At 41.2% G+C, this 17,498-nt stretch overlaps 1 protein-coding gene across 1 annotated transcript in view; it reads left to right on the forward strand.

The window, feature by feature from the left end:
- LOC104278746 (hemicentin-1-like) overlaps positions 1 to 17,498 on the forward strand; it is a gene marked incomplete at both ends in the record, with an annotated part of 96,852 nt that overhangs the window by 25,903 nt on the left and 53,451 nt on the right. The window contains 5 exons of the mRNA XM_009875820.1: positions 732 to 853; positions 4,561 to 4,836; positions 16,464 to 16,605; positions 17,033 to 17,160; positions 17,348 to 17,461. Coding sequence (XP_009874122.1) covers positions 732 to 853; positions 4,561 to 4,836; positions 16,464 to 16,605; positions 17,033 to 17,160; positions 17,348 to 17,461 — 782 coding nt within the window. The remainder of the gene's footprint in view (positions 1 to 731; positions 854 to 4,560; positions 4,837 to 16,463; positions 16,606 to 17,032; positions 17,161 to 17,347; positions 17,462 to 17,498) is intronic.

A 17,498-nucleotide genomic window follows, 5' to 3' on the forward strand; every position in this document is an offset into this window, starting at 1 on the left:
TGAGGACAGTGCTCAAGCTGCTGTCTCACTAGTGCTGAGCACAGGGACACGATCGCTTCCTTGGTCCTACGGGCCACACTGTTTCTGATACAGGCCAGGATGCAGTTGGCCTTCTTGGCCACCTGGGCACACTGCTGGCACCAGTGACCCCAGTTCCCTCCCTGCCTGGCAGCCCCCCCTCCCTGAGCCTGCGGCGCTGCTGGGAGTTGCTGTGGCCAAAGTGCAGGACCGGCTGCTTGACCTTGTTGAACCTTATACCGCTGCCCTTGGCCCATTGATCCAGCATGTCCAGGTCTCTCTGCAGAGCCTTCCTGCCCTCCAGCAGATCAACGCTTCTGCCTAACTTGATGTCATCTGCAAACTTAGTGAGGGTGCACTTGATCCCCTCATCCAGATCGTTGATAAAGATATTAAACAAGACTGGCCCCATAACTGAGCCCTGGGGGATGCTGCTTGTGACCAGCTACCAACTGAACTGAACTCTGTTCACTGCCACTCTCTGGGCTCAGCCATCCTGCCAGTTTTTAACCCAGCAAAGAGCACACCTTAGTACTCACAATATATATATCTTTAAATAAAATCTGTAAAGCTAGATCCAATTTGATCCATCCGATGGTCTGTTTTTCCTCTTAATTCCTGTGAAAATCTCCTGTGTCTGTAGTTGAGAAACAGAAGTTCTTGTACCTCAGTTCCTTCAGGAATTTAGCAAGTATCCCTTTTTCTTCCTCCAGAGAATCATCTAGTATGAGTTGGGAAATTGCCACCGTCTCCTTGTCTGATGAAGGCTTTTATGAATGTACCGCGAGTAGCAACGCAGGAACAGGACGTGCGCAGACATTTCTGGATGTATCAGGTAGGTAGCGCCCATCCTTCCTTGCTGAAGCGTGGTTAGTACGTCATGCTGGAGCACTTAACAGAGAGCAGTGATGCTTGGGGCTAGTAAAATACATTTCTAGTTCTAAGTATATTACATTTTTTCTCACCTGCGGGCGCAGGTTTAGTTAATTAGCTCCCCCTGCCAGTTGGGCTTGTGGAATAGATATGGCCTGTAGAAGCAGAAATTGAAATCTCAGTTTTCAATTGTTCTCCTTTTTTATTTCAAGCTGTATTAGTTATGCGTTTACTTAATTGTATGTATGTATTACCTGGTAGACACAGAATTACAAAAGTTACATCTAAAAGTTTTCTGCTTTTTTTTTTTTTTCCAAAAAGCTCCAACAAGATCCAGTAGATTGTTGAAAATCTCATCCATTACTTTTAATTTTTAAAAACCAATAACTGGGATGAAAGAAGTAAAATGAAATGGGAGTAAATTGATCTACTCATAAAAATAATTTTGAATAAATCGTAGTATTTGGTTGGTAGCCCTGAAAAGGCTACCAAGTATTATCTACCCAAGAGGCAATTTTAATCACTTTTTAAAAAATTTAAAATGTTCTTAACTTCATAAAAATCTCAATTTAAAGGACAACCAGTTATAAATCCAGTCATCCACTTAGTATGAGTTGGGGTGAGTTATGTGTTAAAGCAGTTTCAGAGCACAAAGCACTGATACTCCACTTGCTGAGAAGGAAGGAATTTTCCTTATGTAAGTTAATAACTGGTTCAGCCTTGGGACACTCGATGATTATGCCCGATTTAATTATCACTAGAAGAATCTGTCCTCTGTTGCTTTCTGACTGTGCTGATCAGACATCTGTCCTGCAGAAGTGTATTGATCTTTGCTAGGGAGAACCCTGAAGCTGAGTCAGTTAATTGACAGTAATGAAAGTAGAGCTCAGAACAGCACTTGGAATTTAGTCTCAGGGTTTCATATAATTACCTGAAATTGAAGTTTTTCTCTTTTATCTTCTGTAGTAGCTAATTCAGGTTAGTTAACATGGCTTACAAATCACAGAACAATTTAGCCTGGAGGGACCTTTGGAAGTTACCGAGACCAAGTCACAGCTCCAAGCAGATTCAATTTCCAAGCTTGTTTGTGTTTCTCAGGAACTTGTCCAATCAAACTTTGAATGTCCCCAAGGACAGAGATTTCACAAGTTCTATGGGCTTAACTACCCCCACTAGGAAAATATTTTGCATGTCTAGTCAGAATTTCCCCTGGCACATGTTACCACCATACTTTCATTCTCTTCTTTCTTTGGGTTTTTTTGGTTGTTTTGTTTGTGCCCTGAGAAGGCTCTAACTCTGTATTCTCTAAAACAACCCTCTAGGTAGTTGAAAAAGGTGACTGTATATCCCTTCACCTTCTCTTTTCCAGGCAAAGATGTTCCTTTCATGGCAGTATGACCAAATCCAAAGAAACCAATGTGTATGATTCCATACAAGGCAGAGTTTGCTGAGAAACAGCCTTTTTACACCAAATGATAAGATTGAGGATAGGAACATCCTTTCAGTCAAGTAAAGTACTCAAGTAGAACTGAGCAGTAAGAGTCTTGGCGCTAGAGTGCTGTTTTGTATTTTGGCTATAAAGTTGCTTCAGTCAGATAGGGTATTCCCATATGCCTGGTTCAAACCATGATTTAGAGCTGTTATATTCTGCCTCAGAAACTGTGGGCACAATGATTCTTGGCCTGGTAGTTGCAACTATCCTCCTCGTCCCAGAGAAAACTGAAAGAGAACCCTAACCTTTTTTGCCTTTCGTATTGGTGTAACTTGAATGTCAAGAGGGATGACAGGAAAAGCTTCTGTGTCCAGATTGACTTGCTGTGTAATCCTCTGCATGACTCGTATTTAATGTGAGGGAGATGCTTTGAAGTCCTTGTGTTACAAATATTTGGAGAAAAATTACTTGAAATTTCTTCTTTAAGCAAGGCAAACAATCTTTTCAAGTATTCTTCGTTTGTCCAGCTGACAGACAGTACATCACAGATAATCCAGTTTGTCAACTGCTGCGCAAAAGGTATTGGAGCTGTGTCAACATTTTCTAGTTTCAGAAGAAGCAAACATTTGAGTTTGACTTTGCCTTACTAGTATTAAATCTTTAAAACTTCAAATGGCTTGTGCAGACACCTTAACTGAAGTGCCAGGGAAGAAGCGCTCTGGATGCAGCTCAGAGTTTGGCTGGGGGTTGCCATGGGTGTGTGCTACTGCAGTAGGAGGCAGGTGTAGTCCAAAAGATGTTGTGCCCTACCAGACTGACATTCAAAAGACAGGGATTCCAATGCTGTGCTGGCCTTCATCTCTCTCTTTTCTAAGTTTAAGTAACATAGTTGGTGAGATGCCCACAGAAAGCGTTAGAAGATTTGTCTTTTCTCCCAAACAACCCAAAACCTAAGACTGAGGGGGAGAAGTTCCACCCTCAGTAAGCAAGTGTATCTTTTCTTGACTCTCCTCTGCAAGATCCCACATGAGACTTAAATGAGGAGTTATGACTGGCTTTGTACTTAGGAGAGACTTTCACCCTTAGTTGATATGGATTTTTTTTATTCCCCATTATCCTTGCTTTTCTTAGGATAATTGGGTTTTGGTTTGTACTGATAAAGATTAGGTCTCATCATAGAATCATAGAATTGTAAAGGTTGGAAAGGACCTTTAAGATCATCAAGTCCAGCCTACACCGCTCTAACACTAACCCATCTCCTGAAGTGCAACACCCAACCGGTTTTTAAACACGTCCAGGGATGGTGACTCCACCATCTCCTTTGGTAACCCATTCCACCACCCTTTCAGTGAAGAAGTTTTTCCTAATATCCAATCTAAACTTCCCCTGGTGCAACTTGAACCCGTTCCCTCTTGTCCTATTGCTATTCACTCGGGAGAAGAGGCCAAGAGCCGTCCCACTACAGCTGCATTTCAGATAGTTGTAGAGAGCAATAAGGTCTCCCCTCAGCCTTCTCTTCTCCAGACTGAACAGCCCCAGCTTCCTAAGCCTCTCGTCATAAGACTTACCCTCTAGTCCCCTAATCATTCTGGTTGCCCTTCTCCAGCACCTCGATGTCCTTCCTGTACTGTGGAGCCCAGAACTGCACACAGGGCTCGAGGTGTGGCCTCACCAGTGCTGAGCACAGGGCACAATCACTGCCCTGGTCCTGCTGGCCACACTGTTCCTAATACAAGCCAGGATACCATTGGCCACCCGGGCCAGCTGCTGGGCCAATTCCAGCTGAATCTCAGGTTCCTCTCTGCCTGGCAGCTCTCCAGCCACTCCTCCCCAAACCTGTAGCGCTTCTGGGGTTTGTTGTGGCCAAGGTGCAGGACCTGGCATTTGGCTGTTGCTGTGGTGCTCTGATCTCTTGTTGGCTTTTCCCAGCATGGGATGAGCTCAAAGGACATGGTGCCACATCCTCTGATGTACACAGTGTGATAGTTTTGACCTAAATCAGGTGTGTTCTTGTAGTATAAGCTCCTGTTAGGTAGCTTATCATCAGGAAAAGGGAATGCTGCCCGAGGTTCTTGTTCATGGCTTCAGTAATGTGAAACGAAACTAAATATTAAACAAATCTTCTTTTTTTTTTTATGTTATAGTATACTTGAAGTTGCTTATGAAGAATCCACAAGTGAACCAAAGGTTCACAAATCTTTTTCTCTTCTGATTTTTATTCTATTCTTTCTACACAGAGCCTCCCCCAATGATTCAGGTTCCCAATAACGTCACGGTTGTCCCTGGTGAAGGAGTCATCTTGACCTGCCTAACTTTAAGCACAGTGCGTTACAATCTCACCTGGCAGAGAAACGGCAGGGATGTGAGGCTCAAAGAGCCCCTGCGAATAAGGATGATGAGCAACCTGTCTTTGGAGGTGAAGGCTGTAAAGCTCACAGATGCTGGCAAGTACAACTGCATCGCTTCTAATGAGGGTGGATCTACCACAGCGTCAGTCTTCCTGACGGTGCAAGGTAACAAGAAAACCACTTGTTAAAATTATTCTGTCGTGCTGTATATTTTCCTTATCTTGTGAGCTGCCTCTCTTAGTGACTTCTGTATTTTACTTATGCCCGCTGATAAAACCGGTTGGAGACTAGCAGAACCACCAGGTAGTTCTTTCCTGCTGTAAGCTGGCAGTAGGAGTCACTGAACAGCACCAGTACTTGTTTTGCGAGAGTGCCTCATGCTGTGCGGCTCTGAGCTGTGGTTTGATCCTCCTGTACCTGTCTCGATCTGTGCTGTTGCTTCATACCAGGAGCAAATTTCCCCCCCTAAAAAATAAATTTATAAATGCAGCAACTTGTCTTGGAGCTAATGCTTTAAAAATTTGAAAGCATGGCGGATTTCTCTCCATTTGCCTTGATCATGTGAAGGTTTGAACCTTGCGTTCCTAGCTGCCTGTCTGTGGCTGAGAAGGGACAGAACTCAAAGTGTGTTAGGAAGAAAACTATTCTCTCTGCTTGTAGATGAGGCCAGCAAGGTTTCTGCTTGCTTGTGGTACTGGGCCATGTTCTGTGCAGAGTGGGTAGCTTCGTTACCTTTGCTGTTGTAATTCTGGGATTTTGTTAACTGATGGAAAATTTTATTAAAAATAAGAAAAGCAAAAAAAAAAAAAAAGACAACAAACAAAAACCCACAACCCAGTTCAATGAAGTTGTCTGTCTTGGAGCACTTTAAGCCAGAGTAAGGTCAAAAGTGGAGTTGTAACACCTTCTAGTGGGATGTTTTTCTTATAGGAAGAGCATATTGGTTTACCAAGGCAGAATTAGTAGGTGTGCAATCAATTATGTAGGATCTGTTACAAAATATAGCAGAATGAAGTGTTTCTACATTGATGTGTTTGAATTACCCTTAAAAGGCTACAGCAGAGTTATAATGGTTAAATTTCTAGTAAGGCCGAAGGAAGAAAAGGAAAAAATAATTGTGAAAAAACCCTCAACTTCTATACATTTGGAAAATTTCGTTTGAAATTCTGTGGGATTTTACCATCAAGACCTCATTCAAGCATGTCAAAGGCAGCAAGAGAAGCATTTCTGTCCCTCGTTCATCTCTTCCTGGGATTTAGATTTTCCTCTCTAATGTCTGCAAACCAGCTGGGAGCTTTAACACAATGACCAAATTACTTCTGGCAGTTTTTTGTAGTAAACATTAAGAAGTTTACTTCTGCCACAGCAGAATATTGACTTTCGAATCAGTCATATATGTAGAAAGATTATATCAGATAGTTGGGAATTAACTTTTGGCTGGTACTGCTGTTACTAACAGCTTTAAAAGGTGTCTGAGAGAACCCCCTTGGACAGTTTAGACAAGCTGAGTTGAGAGTCCAAATTGTGGGTTGTTTTGTTTCTAATGAAAGATACTTAGAATAAATATGTCGGAAATGCTAAGCTGCTGCTGAATTGAGATTTCTGTGGTAGTGTCTGCCTCGGGTAAAAATGATTGCCAGCCTTTCCAAGGGCTGTATGCTGATGCTGAATGGTGTTGGGATGCTTGTATGCGCTGTTATTTCTAATCATTTTAGTTTGCTAAGTCAAAATGGTTTCTCTGAGATTCCTGGAGGTGCTTTGGTGTGTGTGATTGTCGTGCACAACCCATAGTGCTTGACAGGGTCTAGAGCAGCGTTCATAAGAACGGTTCTTGTTTGGCAGCAGGAGAGTGAGGAGTGGGTATGTGTAAGAAGTGAGAGCTTTATAGGATTGTCATTATTAACAATCCAAAGCAGGAAGTTTGAAGTCTTGTTAGTAGATTGAGATGGTTCGTGCTTTCTGTAGTTGCAAATAATTCAGAATGTCAAATTAAATTCATATTGACGCTCTTTATTATTGTTGGGACAGTTCCATATAGATCTCCGAATTTTGGATTGTAAAAGAATAAAAATTGCTTTCATCCCCATTTTCCTTCTGGAGTGGGATTTGAGGCAGAGAACAAATGTTGATAGCTCTAAAAATAACCCAGCATCTGCTTTACATGCTGAAGTGGATTGTAGTAAACTCTTGTTTTGAAAGCTTTCAGTTTGACGCTGCTGTTTCTGAAAAAGAACATTCATCTGATTTTTGTGCCAGCAGCTGTACAAATACAGACTGAAATCTTGAAAGTTAGTTTGGTTTTTTGTTTGTTTTTTTTTTTCCCCCAGTTGACTATTCTGTGGTGAGAACATAGGATGCAAAGCCATTAATTGTCCCACACTAAATATGGAGCACAGCTATATGAAAATCACGTTTAAAACTTGTGCCTGTTTGGGGAGTGGCATTACATCGCTCAGAGTAGTCTAGAAGGTCACTGAATGCAGTTTTATAAACCTCAAGGAGTATGGGCTCTTGAGCCTTCTAGGATTGTATGTTTTGGTTTTTATTGTGTTTATTGAGTGCTATGACTGAATTTTAAAGTGCACACTTGTCTCTGGACCTTGTTAAGTGGTGACTTTGTAGTGTGAATTGCTCAATTCCCCCCAACAGATTTCTCTTTGTATGGAAACATAAGTGAGTTTTGAAGGTAATTCACGACTTCTTCAGATGCTTGATGTAATTTCTCAAAAACTTAGAGGAGCATATTGCAGCCGTGTGAGGCAGGAGTGTGAAACATTGATGATCCTGCAAACTATTCAGTGCTGTATTTCTCACTGATGAGAACGTGAGCGTATAAACATTTTCTTTTCAGTCTTCTAGGCAAAGCACGTTTGCTATATGTGTGTTTATCAGATTGAATTAATATGACATGTTTTGGTAGGTTGATTTTTTTCATATTATGTAAGTGATACTGATTTGGGGACAGCTTTTGAGGAACTTACGCTTTGTCCTTTTTTATTTTAATTGAAAAAATGTACATGCTGAAGAGATTGATTTGCAGTATTACTAATTTCCTTCTCCCTCCAAGAATTTCAAATGCACACTTGTGCAAACTCAGATCCCTGAAATTCAGTTGATGCTTAATGTGATTTTTTTTTTTTTTTTTTTTTTAATGGTTCTGGTTTTGCATGTGTTCTGGTGTGAGTAGGTAGGAGTAGACAATGAAGCATTATTTTGTTTTTTTTTAATGATTGCATCTCTCTTTTGCCTCTACAACACAGCTGCATAGGATGTAGAAACTTTTATGGCTTTTACTTGTGTTTATGTTGGCGATTAGTAGAGATGTTTGAGTTTAGTAATCTCAGCATATGATGAATTCAGCAGTAGATGAATGGGAAGTGAGGCAATGCTGAACATTTGCCTTATTGGGTATGCACTATATAAAATCATAGAATCATAGAATGGCCTAGGCTGGAAGGGACCTTAGAGATCATCTAGTCCAACCCCCCTGATGTGGGCAGGGACGCCACCTCTCGACTAGACCAGGCAACACATGGGGACCGAGCGGGAATCGAACCCGTGACCTTGGTGTTGTCATTGTTGTCAGCATCGCACTCAAACCACTGAGCTGACTGGCCCCCTAATACTGGTATGCAAATACCAGCTGCTGGGTGCTGAGCTCTCTGATGAAGATCATGCAGGTCAGCATAATATTTGGATTTATTTCTTTATCTGAATTTACAGGTACAATAAAATCATGCATGCAGTACTTCCTGTCCATAGCATGGGGAGTTTCCTTTACCTGTTTATTTGCTGGACACTTAAAAGTGTTTAAATGCCTCCCTGGTATCACCATCACAGCTGAAAGAAGTTTTTAGCATCTCTTTACAAGTAGCGCTGTTAATGCAGAGCGATCTGTAGTAGCAGCTGAGTGCTAGAAGCACCTAAGCCGCACCCGCAAGAAATAAGCGTACGTATTATGTGTTCCACCTGCCCACACAAGAAGTAAAGTATGTGTTTGACTTTGGGCCTTGAAGAGTTTTCACAGTCATAAGTAGTCTGCTAAATGTCTGCTAAGTGATCTCTTTGTTTGTCGAGCTGACACATGAGGAGAGCACTGTCCTACGCTGTGGTGTCAACTACGTGAGATGTGCAGCAGGGGAGGGTGAGCCTGACCAGATGCAAGCGTAATGTCTGCGGTAGGGAAGTGCTGTGGACACTTACCAACCAATTAATAGCTTGAAATCCAGGTCAGAATAAAAAATTGCCCAGGGATCAATGTATGTGACTTGCAACCAAAGCAGTGACAGTACTCGTACATCCTAGACAAGGAGCAGAAACCAGAGCAGGATGAACACAGTAGGGCTTTCGGCATGAACATGCTTTTATCTGGAATGATTTCAGGAAAGAGGTTGTCTAGGTGGACAGAAGGTGTCCTTCGTGGCATAACCCAGGGCTTTGTTCCCTGGATTTCCTCTGCTCTTCTCTCTGAAAAGAGACAATACAGAAATAAATGTCTTAGTCTTTGAAATATCTATATAACTGATCATGTAAATATCATTCACTCAGATAAATGGATACGCACTGTAGTAGTGGGCAAGGATAAATTTGTTATAATGGTTTAAATTCCGTAAAAACCAGAGAAAATAGAAAGGGAATAAAATTGAAGTATTGACTACTTTACTTGCTATTTCAAATTTAGCAAGTTAGTTAAATGCAAGGTGTATTTCCTAAAGAACAAAAAGCATCTTAGTGCCTTTTGCGCTTACAACTAGGCTGTTACTTGGAACTGTGTGATAAGATTAGTTGATTTTTCTTTTTTTTTTTTTTTCCCCCAGGCTGCATATTTTTAAGTTACTACCACAAATGTGTTATCGCTGTGGTTCTTCCCCACCGCCCTGTTAGAGCAAGTTAGAGCAATTCAGCAATGTTCTTTGGTGCAAAGTTCAGTACTGTCTGAAAGAAAGTCTGAAAGTATGTACCCTAGGTGCTAATTATCATTCCCAGCAGGCTCAATGATAGTCATTAAACGATTTTTCGGAAATCAGCCTCTTGCACAGGTTAGCAGAAGGGTCAGGAGTCACCTGAGCAGCCTCTCTGCCACTCAAGAAAATGAGTGAGTAGCCCCAAGTTCATTTGTCTCCTCCACACAGCTGCCTTTCCGAAGAGGTTCTCCTCGGTATTCAGTGAAAGTGAAGTGATGAGTTAAAAGTAGTTTGCATTTTCAGACCAATCACTCCTATGGCCAGACTTCATGAGTAGGCTTGAATTTATTGTTTGGGAGGTTTCTTTTTAGAATCTTCCCTGGGTGATATTCTCTACAGATTATGACAAAAGCAGGACAAGCAAAGCTCACTCATCCAGCTAGGAATATCTTTCAATTTTCTATGATTTTTAGAACATTTGTCACAAATTTAATTAAAGTGATAATTAATCTTTTGTAATTTTTTTATAGCATTCGGAGTCTCCTTCTCAGGAGACATTCAAAACCTGCCGGGACGCGTTCCTGTGCGATCTACTGTAGATGATCCTGCTCTGGCAGGGGGGCTGGGCTAGATGATCTTTTGAGGTCCCTTCCAACACCTGACATTCTGTGATTCTGTGATACATCTTAGGAAAGGTTCTTGCTTCGAAGAATTTAAATCCTAACTTTATGAAAGATAAAAATTATGATATTAAACAGGAAATTAGTGTCATGCATCTTAACTTCTGTAATTAGATTTCTTGCTCACTATTTTCTTGCTGCTTTCTCAGAGAAAATATAGGCCTTTACAAGGATTTCAAAGAGGACTTTTGGGGAGTGGCACCATAACCTTTTTAAGAAATTAGTACTTTTGGATGTCTTCTCACCTTCTCAAACCTCTAGTTCAAGGCATATACCATGCAGATCTCTGGCTCTGGCTTCTTGCAGGATGTTTGATCTTTGTTACTGCAACAGTTAATAAAAAGTATGAGGAAATAATTAAACTATTAAGTATTTAGCTTGTAGTTGTAAGAAAGATGTTGGACTGGCAACCCTTCCAGGAAGGCTTTGTGCAGTCCATGGTAGTACAGAGGACCATAAACAAATTCGGTTTCCATTTCAGTAAACTATTCTGTGAAGATGAGGATACATGCCCTGAGAAGAACCCCCTAAGTTTCAGAGGTCAGAGTTCCCTCTATCACTCTCTGTATGTGCTGTGTTTCCAAGATGATCTTTTTATCTGCAGCACGTCAGCATGGCTCTGCTGGAGCAGGAAGCCTGAGGTTTTTAATTTTCTTTTATAAAGGTACTCACCAATTGGTTTTCCTGAGTCTACTGACTTCTGGGGTTGAGCACAAACCCAGGACTGGGACACGAGGAAGAAGGAGCCCGTTTCCTTTCCTTCTGCAAGTCTTTCTCCAGCGGAGAGGTCATTGTAAAGGCTGGGCATGTGGCATGTATGTTGTCAGATGCTTTCTTTATGGCCTTTTGTTCACAGCTGGTGAACACTTACCGTGCACTTAATTTTTTTTTCTGATAGTCTGCATATGGGCAGTGAATGGCAAGTTACAAGGAAGTGCAGGGAGGTTATGAAAACTTCAGTAAGGATGCTCTTTGGCTGTTGTGCATCTCTACATGTCTTTTGGCAAGTAGGTCATTTGGCTACAGAGGGAAAAGGGGTGCTCCTTCTCCTGTTGGCTTTCACCGCACACTTTTAGTGCTGGACTGGAAGCTGCACAGGGTGTCACAGCAGATCAACTTGTTCTATCCTACAGTAGCAGGGGTTGGTGGCATTGGTGAAATTGCAGCTTGTGCGTTCTCCGTGGCTGAACAACAAAAAACACCACTCCCCTCTACCCCACAGAAGATAAATTTCTACTTGGAAGCTTTGTGGAGGGTCTCACAAAAGCAACCACGAACGACGCTGCTGTGTATGGCTGACCTGAGCTCGTGTGTAAGCGCTTACGGAGACGGAGGATGTCATGGCTGCTTGTGCAGTGTCACCTTCGCTGAGGGCCAGGGCCGACGCAAGACAGCACAGCCTGCGCTTCTGCGTGGTCGCGGGTAGATGGGGAAGGGCATCACTGGGAACTCAGCGGCTGAGACGGCTGACGAGTGAATGAAGCAAGATAATAACGTCCAAAGACAAAATTCCTTTTTAATTAGGTTCGCTTGGTTGATGCCAAAAGTACAAATGAATGTGGCTGGCTGATTAATGCTGAAGGTTGCTTTTTGTTTATCCCTACTGAGCGGCTTTGATCATTATTTGTGCTATAAGAAATCCATTCTCAGCTTGCTACTCAAACAGGAGCCTCTGTTGGTTTTTCTGTTTATGCACAATTTTTCTTTTACACTTTTTTTCATTTGGCTTGTGAACGGAAATGTAAAAGTGAATTGAATATTAATTCCAGCACATATTCCTAAAACATGTTTTAAACTTAATAGAAAGCAGATGAATGGAGAGGTTTCCTGTTTGTGAATGTAGTGACAAGTTCTGTGCATTTGTGATATTATTTCATAACAGAAGATACAATGTGAATTCTACGCCTGATTGGAGATCAAAGTAGAAATCTACGCTTTGGGAGGAATTCTTCATAACCACAGCCTTCTGTCTCACTTACTGACATCTGTTAATAGCTATCATAATAACAGAGTTGAATATTATTCCCCTTGAGCCTTCCCAGTATGCAGTCTTGACACTAACCTAATGTAGCTTTTTAGATAGTTTGAGATCAAAGCCATTCACTTCCATTTATTTGTTTCCACATGGAAAAACTGAGGCATATCCATAAACAGAACAATTGGTAGACATTGCTGCTGTCGTGCAGGAACCTCAGTCCTGAATTTTTCATGTCAGCACTGTGGATCCTGTATTAATAAAAGAAGGGCTTAGGGATAAGTATCTGCTCTTGGCATATCTTGGTGTGTAGAAGCCCAAGTAGGTCAATTCAAAGCCTTTTAATTGATGTGAACAAGAGTGGGCTGTAACTATGGAGAACTGCTGGTGAACAGGCTGGGCACGGGGCTGGGGATGTCTTCTCTGCCAAGATCGGGGCGTGTGTAGAAAGATCACAATGTTCACTCTTAACGTCTTGAGAAAGTGAAATCTTGACCAAAATCAAACCCTTGTAATAACGCACAAACTGGTGCAATATTTGAGTTCTAACGTGGTGAGTTGTGTTTTTTTTAATCTAGCCTAGATACATTTAAGTAGTTATTCTTATTTAGCTTTGTTAATTACTTGTCAGATGAGTAATTTGAATCATTTGGTTTTCCAGAAAGGCTCTTAGTGTAAAATGCAAAAAAGAATCTTGAGGGTGCTGCACAAAATTATTAAGTAATGGTTCAGTCAAATGTCATCTGCAGGGTGGCTTTTGGGGAGAAGTTTCTGTTAAAAAAGAGGAAAAAAAGCATGCAGAAAGTAGTGGAAAAAGATTGTCAATAAGTCTGCTTTTTACTAATAATGATAAGAGTTTTGGGGGTTTTGTGCTATGAAATAAAAACTTGCTGTACCTTTCATGCAAAATTTAACTGCTTGGAATGATTTTAATGAATGTTAGGGCCGAGGATGGTTATGACTGTGAATGCTTCAAACCCTGAAATCTTCATGCAAACCTTCTTTCTCTTAGGAAGCTTTACACGTGATCTGTGTTGTTGAAAATGTTTTATTCTACAGCTTTGAATGGGATTGGCACTGTGAGGAGCTCATGCTTCTTCTGCCCATGTGCAAATCTTCTCCCCTATGACAGGAAGAACAAAGCAAAATAAATCAAATTGACGTGGCGTGTGAGAAAGCCCCTTCTGCATGCATGCCTGGTTGCTGCTAGCCTGTAGTTAATATAAAAGCAGTGGCAAATGTGGCCTTGCTAACAGATGGAATAGCTGGTATCTTGAATATTAAGCTGTGTATATGGACTTCTTTCAGTTAGTTTCATTGCTTATATGTTAAATACTATTATTTTTTTCACCATCTGCTCACATGATAATGCCATGATGTGAAAGCAGTTGCCTGGCCAGCGGTGTGTTGCCAAAGCACGGTGTGTAATTGCCATCGGAGACAAACAGCTTACCAATATCACCATGAGAGGAAACCTTCCTGAAGACCAGAGCATGCAGAATATCTCCCAGTGTCTCTTACAGATCTCAGAATCCTTTACAAGCCCACATGTCTAGTTAGTGACTGAAAAAAGAGATGTCAAGTCCTGGCAATAACAGCTCTGCTCCCCAGAGCATCAATGAGGCTTCCTTGAAACAGCAATTACATTTCTCTTTGAAAGAAGGGGTTTATGTGCCTATAGGGTCGTACAAATAAGTTTGCATGAAATGTGAACAGATGTGAGTTATTCATGACACACAAACACGAATATACTAAAAAGATTAAATGTGATTTATGTCCGTGACTTACAGTTAGTTGTGACATCAATATAAGTTTCAGAATTAGTATTTTCCTTGGGAACCTTGCTGTCCTGTTCAACAAGATGTATTCTAATACGAATCATTCTATAGTAACTGTGACTGTGGCAGACAATCAAACATCTCCTATGCATGGGGCAGTTGTGTCCTCCCCTACCTTGCGGCCGTATGGTGTTCTAATTGGTCCATGTCGTCATGTGGAGTTGGACCTGCAGAGGCACAGACACCTTGTTAAACCCAGCAGAGCATGACTCAATTGATAGTAGCTGTGGATTTGCCAACCTGTATTTCCCAAACCTATGCTATTCTTGTAAAAGGTGACAAGTTCTCCTGCTGTTCACGTCTTTGCACTTTATTTGATGTTTGAACATTTCAGAACTTTCATTTCTCATTACCTCATTTTCTGTCACATGAGCACACTGAGATTGTGGGGAGGATTGTTTTCTTAAGGTCTGTGATTTAATGGCATCTGCTTAAGATGTCCAGTGACAGGTCAAGGGGCAATGGGTCAAACTGGAACGTAGGAGGTTCCGCAAAAACATTAGAAAAAAACTTTTTCACTATGAGGGTGACAGAGCCCTGGCACAGGCTGCCCAGGGAGGTTGTGGAGTCTCCTTCTCTGGAGACATTCAAAACCCGCCTGGACATGTTCCTGTGTGACCTACTGTAGGTGATCCTGCTCTGGCAGAGGGGCTGGACTAGATGATCTTTCGAGGTCCCTTCCAACCCCTGACATTCTGTGATTCTATGAAGAACCTGCTGACTAAACCTCACAGCACTTCTGCCCTGCAAGGAGGCAGAACCTGCGTCGCTTCTGCCTTAGAAGCTTCACTGTCTTCTGCAGGGAGGTTCCTCCAGGCCAGAAACGAATGGTGTTATGAGACAGAACTTAGAAAAACTCCTCCCTGCAGTAATAATGACACACAAACACGAATATACTAAAAAGATTAAATGTGATTTATGTCCGTGACTTACAGTTAGTTGTGACATCAATATAAGTTTCAGAATTAGTATTTTCCTTGGGAACAGAAAAGGGCACAGTATCAGTTCTTCTAGAAAGGCTTTTGTAGTAGCACTCTGATTGCATTATGACAGACTGAACTAGAAAGTTTTATGCTGTTCACCTGGAAGTCTCATAGCATCACACCTTCATCTTGTTCCTGCCACATGTAAATAGAACGTCTGTGCTGGCTCTTACTCACATTTCTCCTTAGCAGCCATGAAGATGTGTCAAACGTTGCCTGAGTCTGTAGAATGTTGTAATTCCCACTGAGGCCACTAAAAAAATGCTATGCAGAGCAGCCCTAGAGTCAAGGTACCTGTGTTAGGGGTATTTAGCCTCCTGTCCTCTCCTGAGAGGGAGAGTTAAGCTTCAGCTTTTTGTTCTGTGGTTGTTCGTAAAAACGTCAGCTGCAGAGGAACACGTGTTAATACAGGGTATGATTAGCAAAAGGCAAGGTCCCTAACATGAAGGTTGATGCTACTGATCTAACAGTAGCCACTTCCACGAAGTAGTAACTTGTATTACCAACTGCTGCTGCTTTTTCATCCTTTAAGTAGTGTGCATCTTTGTCTTCATTACAGTGGCAAGAAAAAAATGGTTTGTACTTTAGAAGAAAACAGTAGTTGCTACAGTGAATTGCTTTGATGGTCTTTTTTACTGAGGAAATTTCTCTGAGAGTGTAAATGAATGAATTTTACGAAGTCTACCCTTCACTCTTGTGGGGAAAAATGCAGCTGAAATCTGTAACTTCCAATTCAGTTGTATAACTGCAGATTCAGTTGTCTTCAGTGTGATTTTGCTGTTAATTTCTTCCTCTGTGTGTGCACCTTTATTATGACTTATTTTTGTCACTTGGGTGATACTCTTCCCTTTGGCCCGCCTGCAGATTTATGGTCATTGGCTTTATTTTCCAGGAGTCTGCAGGAATTTTTCTTCAATTTGTCAAAATTGTCCCTGTTGCTGCTTTGCTGAGTTTTAAGCATGCGGTAAAAATTGTGGCATCACTAATGTTCCCATAGCGTCTATGCAGAATGATGACCTTGCACAACTTGTCCCCGTTTCAGCCTGAATTTGTCACTTTGATGGATCATGTTGGTGAACTTTGCTTGTCAGAAATGGTGCCCGCGTGCAGGGGCTCCGAATTCTGCATCTCAACACAGAGCAAACCATGTCGGTGTGTGAATTCATTTGGTCTCTGAACTCTGAATCCTGACTTACTGATTTCCTAAGGGTATATGCCTGTGTTATGCGGGGGAGTTGTCAGACTGCTTGTGGAAGCGTGGAAATGAGTGGGCTCTGGTCTTTAGTAGGATTGTTTTCTCACTATAAAGCTGTTTGAAAATGGGAATAAAAGGTTTACTGTAATCTGTGGTTTTTAAATGGATTTTATATTTTTTTTAATTTCTTAATAACTTTTAAATTTTCTTTTACTAGAACCACCTAGGCTTGTCATTTCGCCTAAGAACCAGACTTTTACAGAAGGCTCTGAAGTGTCTATCAGGTGTTCCGCAACAGGTTATCCAAAGCCGACAGTAGTATGGACACACAACGACATGTTTATTGTTGGTTCAAGCAGGTAGAGTTTATAGCTTTCTCTGTTTATTTTATTTTTTTTCCAATGTGAGAAAGGAATTTTGAAGAATGTCAAAATATTTGACTCTTTCTTGCACAGGAAGCTGAGAGTTTTGGAAATAGTACCTCAGCCTTTGCTTTTATAACTCTTGAATTTCAGTTTCCTAATTTCTAAAATCAAAATACTTTAGTTCTCTTTTTCAGAAGACTTTTTGCGAGATTAATTTAAATGCTTTTCATAAAATGCATCGATATTATCTTTTAGATATAATAGTACTAATATTGTTGTGTATTGTGAGGAAAAAAACCGGCAATACCTGTTTAGAAACCATCTGGTCATGCTGCTGCTGGCGTTGCTTGGAGTGTGCATGTAACAGTTAACTCTCTTTTCTTTAACAAATCATTTTGGTTGGTCCCTGGTGTGTTCCCAGGTATAGACTGACCCCAGAAGGCACCTTGATCATAAGAAAGGCAGTTCCAAAAGATGCAGGAATTTATGGTTGCTTGGCAAGTAACTCAGCTGGGACAGAGAAACAGACATCCACCCTTACATACGTTGGTAAGTAAAAGAAACAGCGCAGTGAAATTAAGGAAGTTGAGTAATAGATCGTCAGGGAGGAACTGTTTTGACTTTCAAGGCAACTATTCTTCCATGTAATGAGAAAATTAGAGTCTTTCATGGTTTATGTCTTAAAAATGATGTATGCTTTGGATGAGGAACTCATTTTTTCGATGTTTCTTTTTAGAGGGCCCAACACTGACAGTAGTTCGAAGCGAAATTCTGGTTGCTCTTGGAGACACGACTGTTATGGAGTGTAAAACAACTGGAATCCCACATCCTCAAGTTAAATGGTTTAAAGGTGCAGTTATTACTTTGTGTTTGGTTTATTTACTTCA

The sequence above is a fragment of the Apaloderma vittatum genome, unplaced genomic scaffold (genome assembly GCF_000703405.1).
Source record: "Apaloderma vittatum isolate BGI_N311 unplaced genomic scaffold, ASM70340v1 scaffold469, whole genome shotgun sequence".
Taxonomy (NCBI): domain Eukaryota; kingdom Metazoa; phylum Chordata; class Aves; order Trogoniformes; family Trogonidae; genus Apaloderma; species Apaloderma vittatum.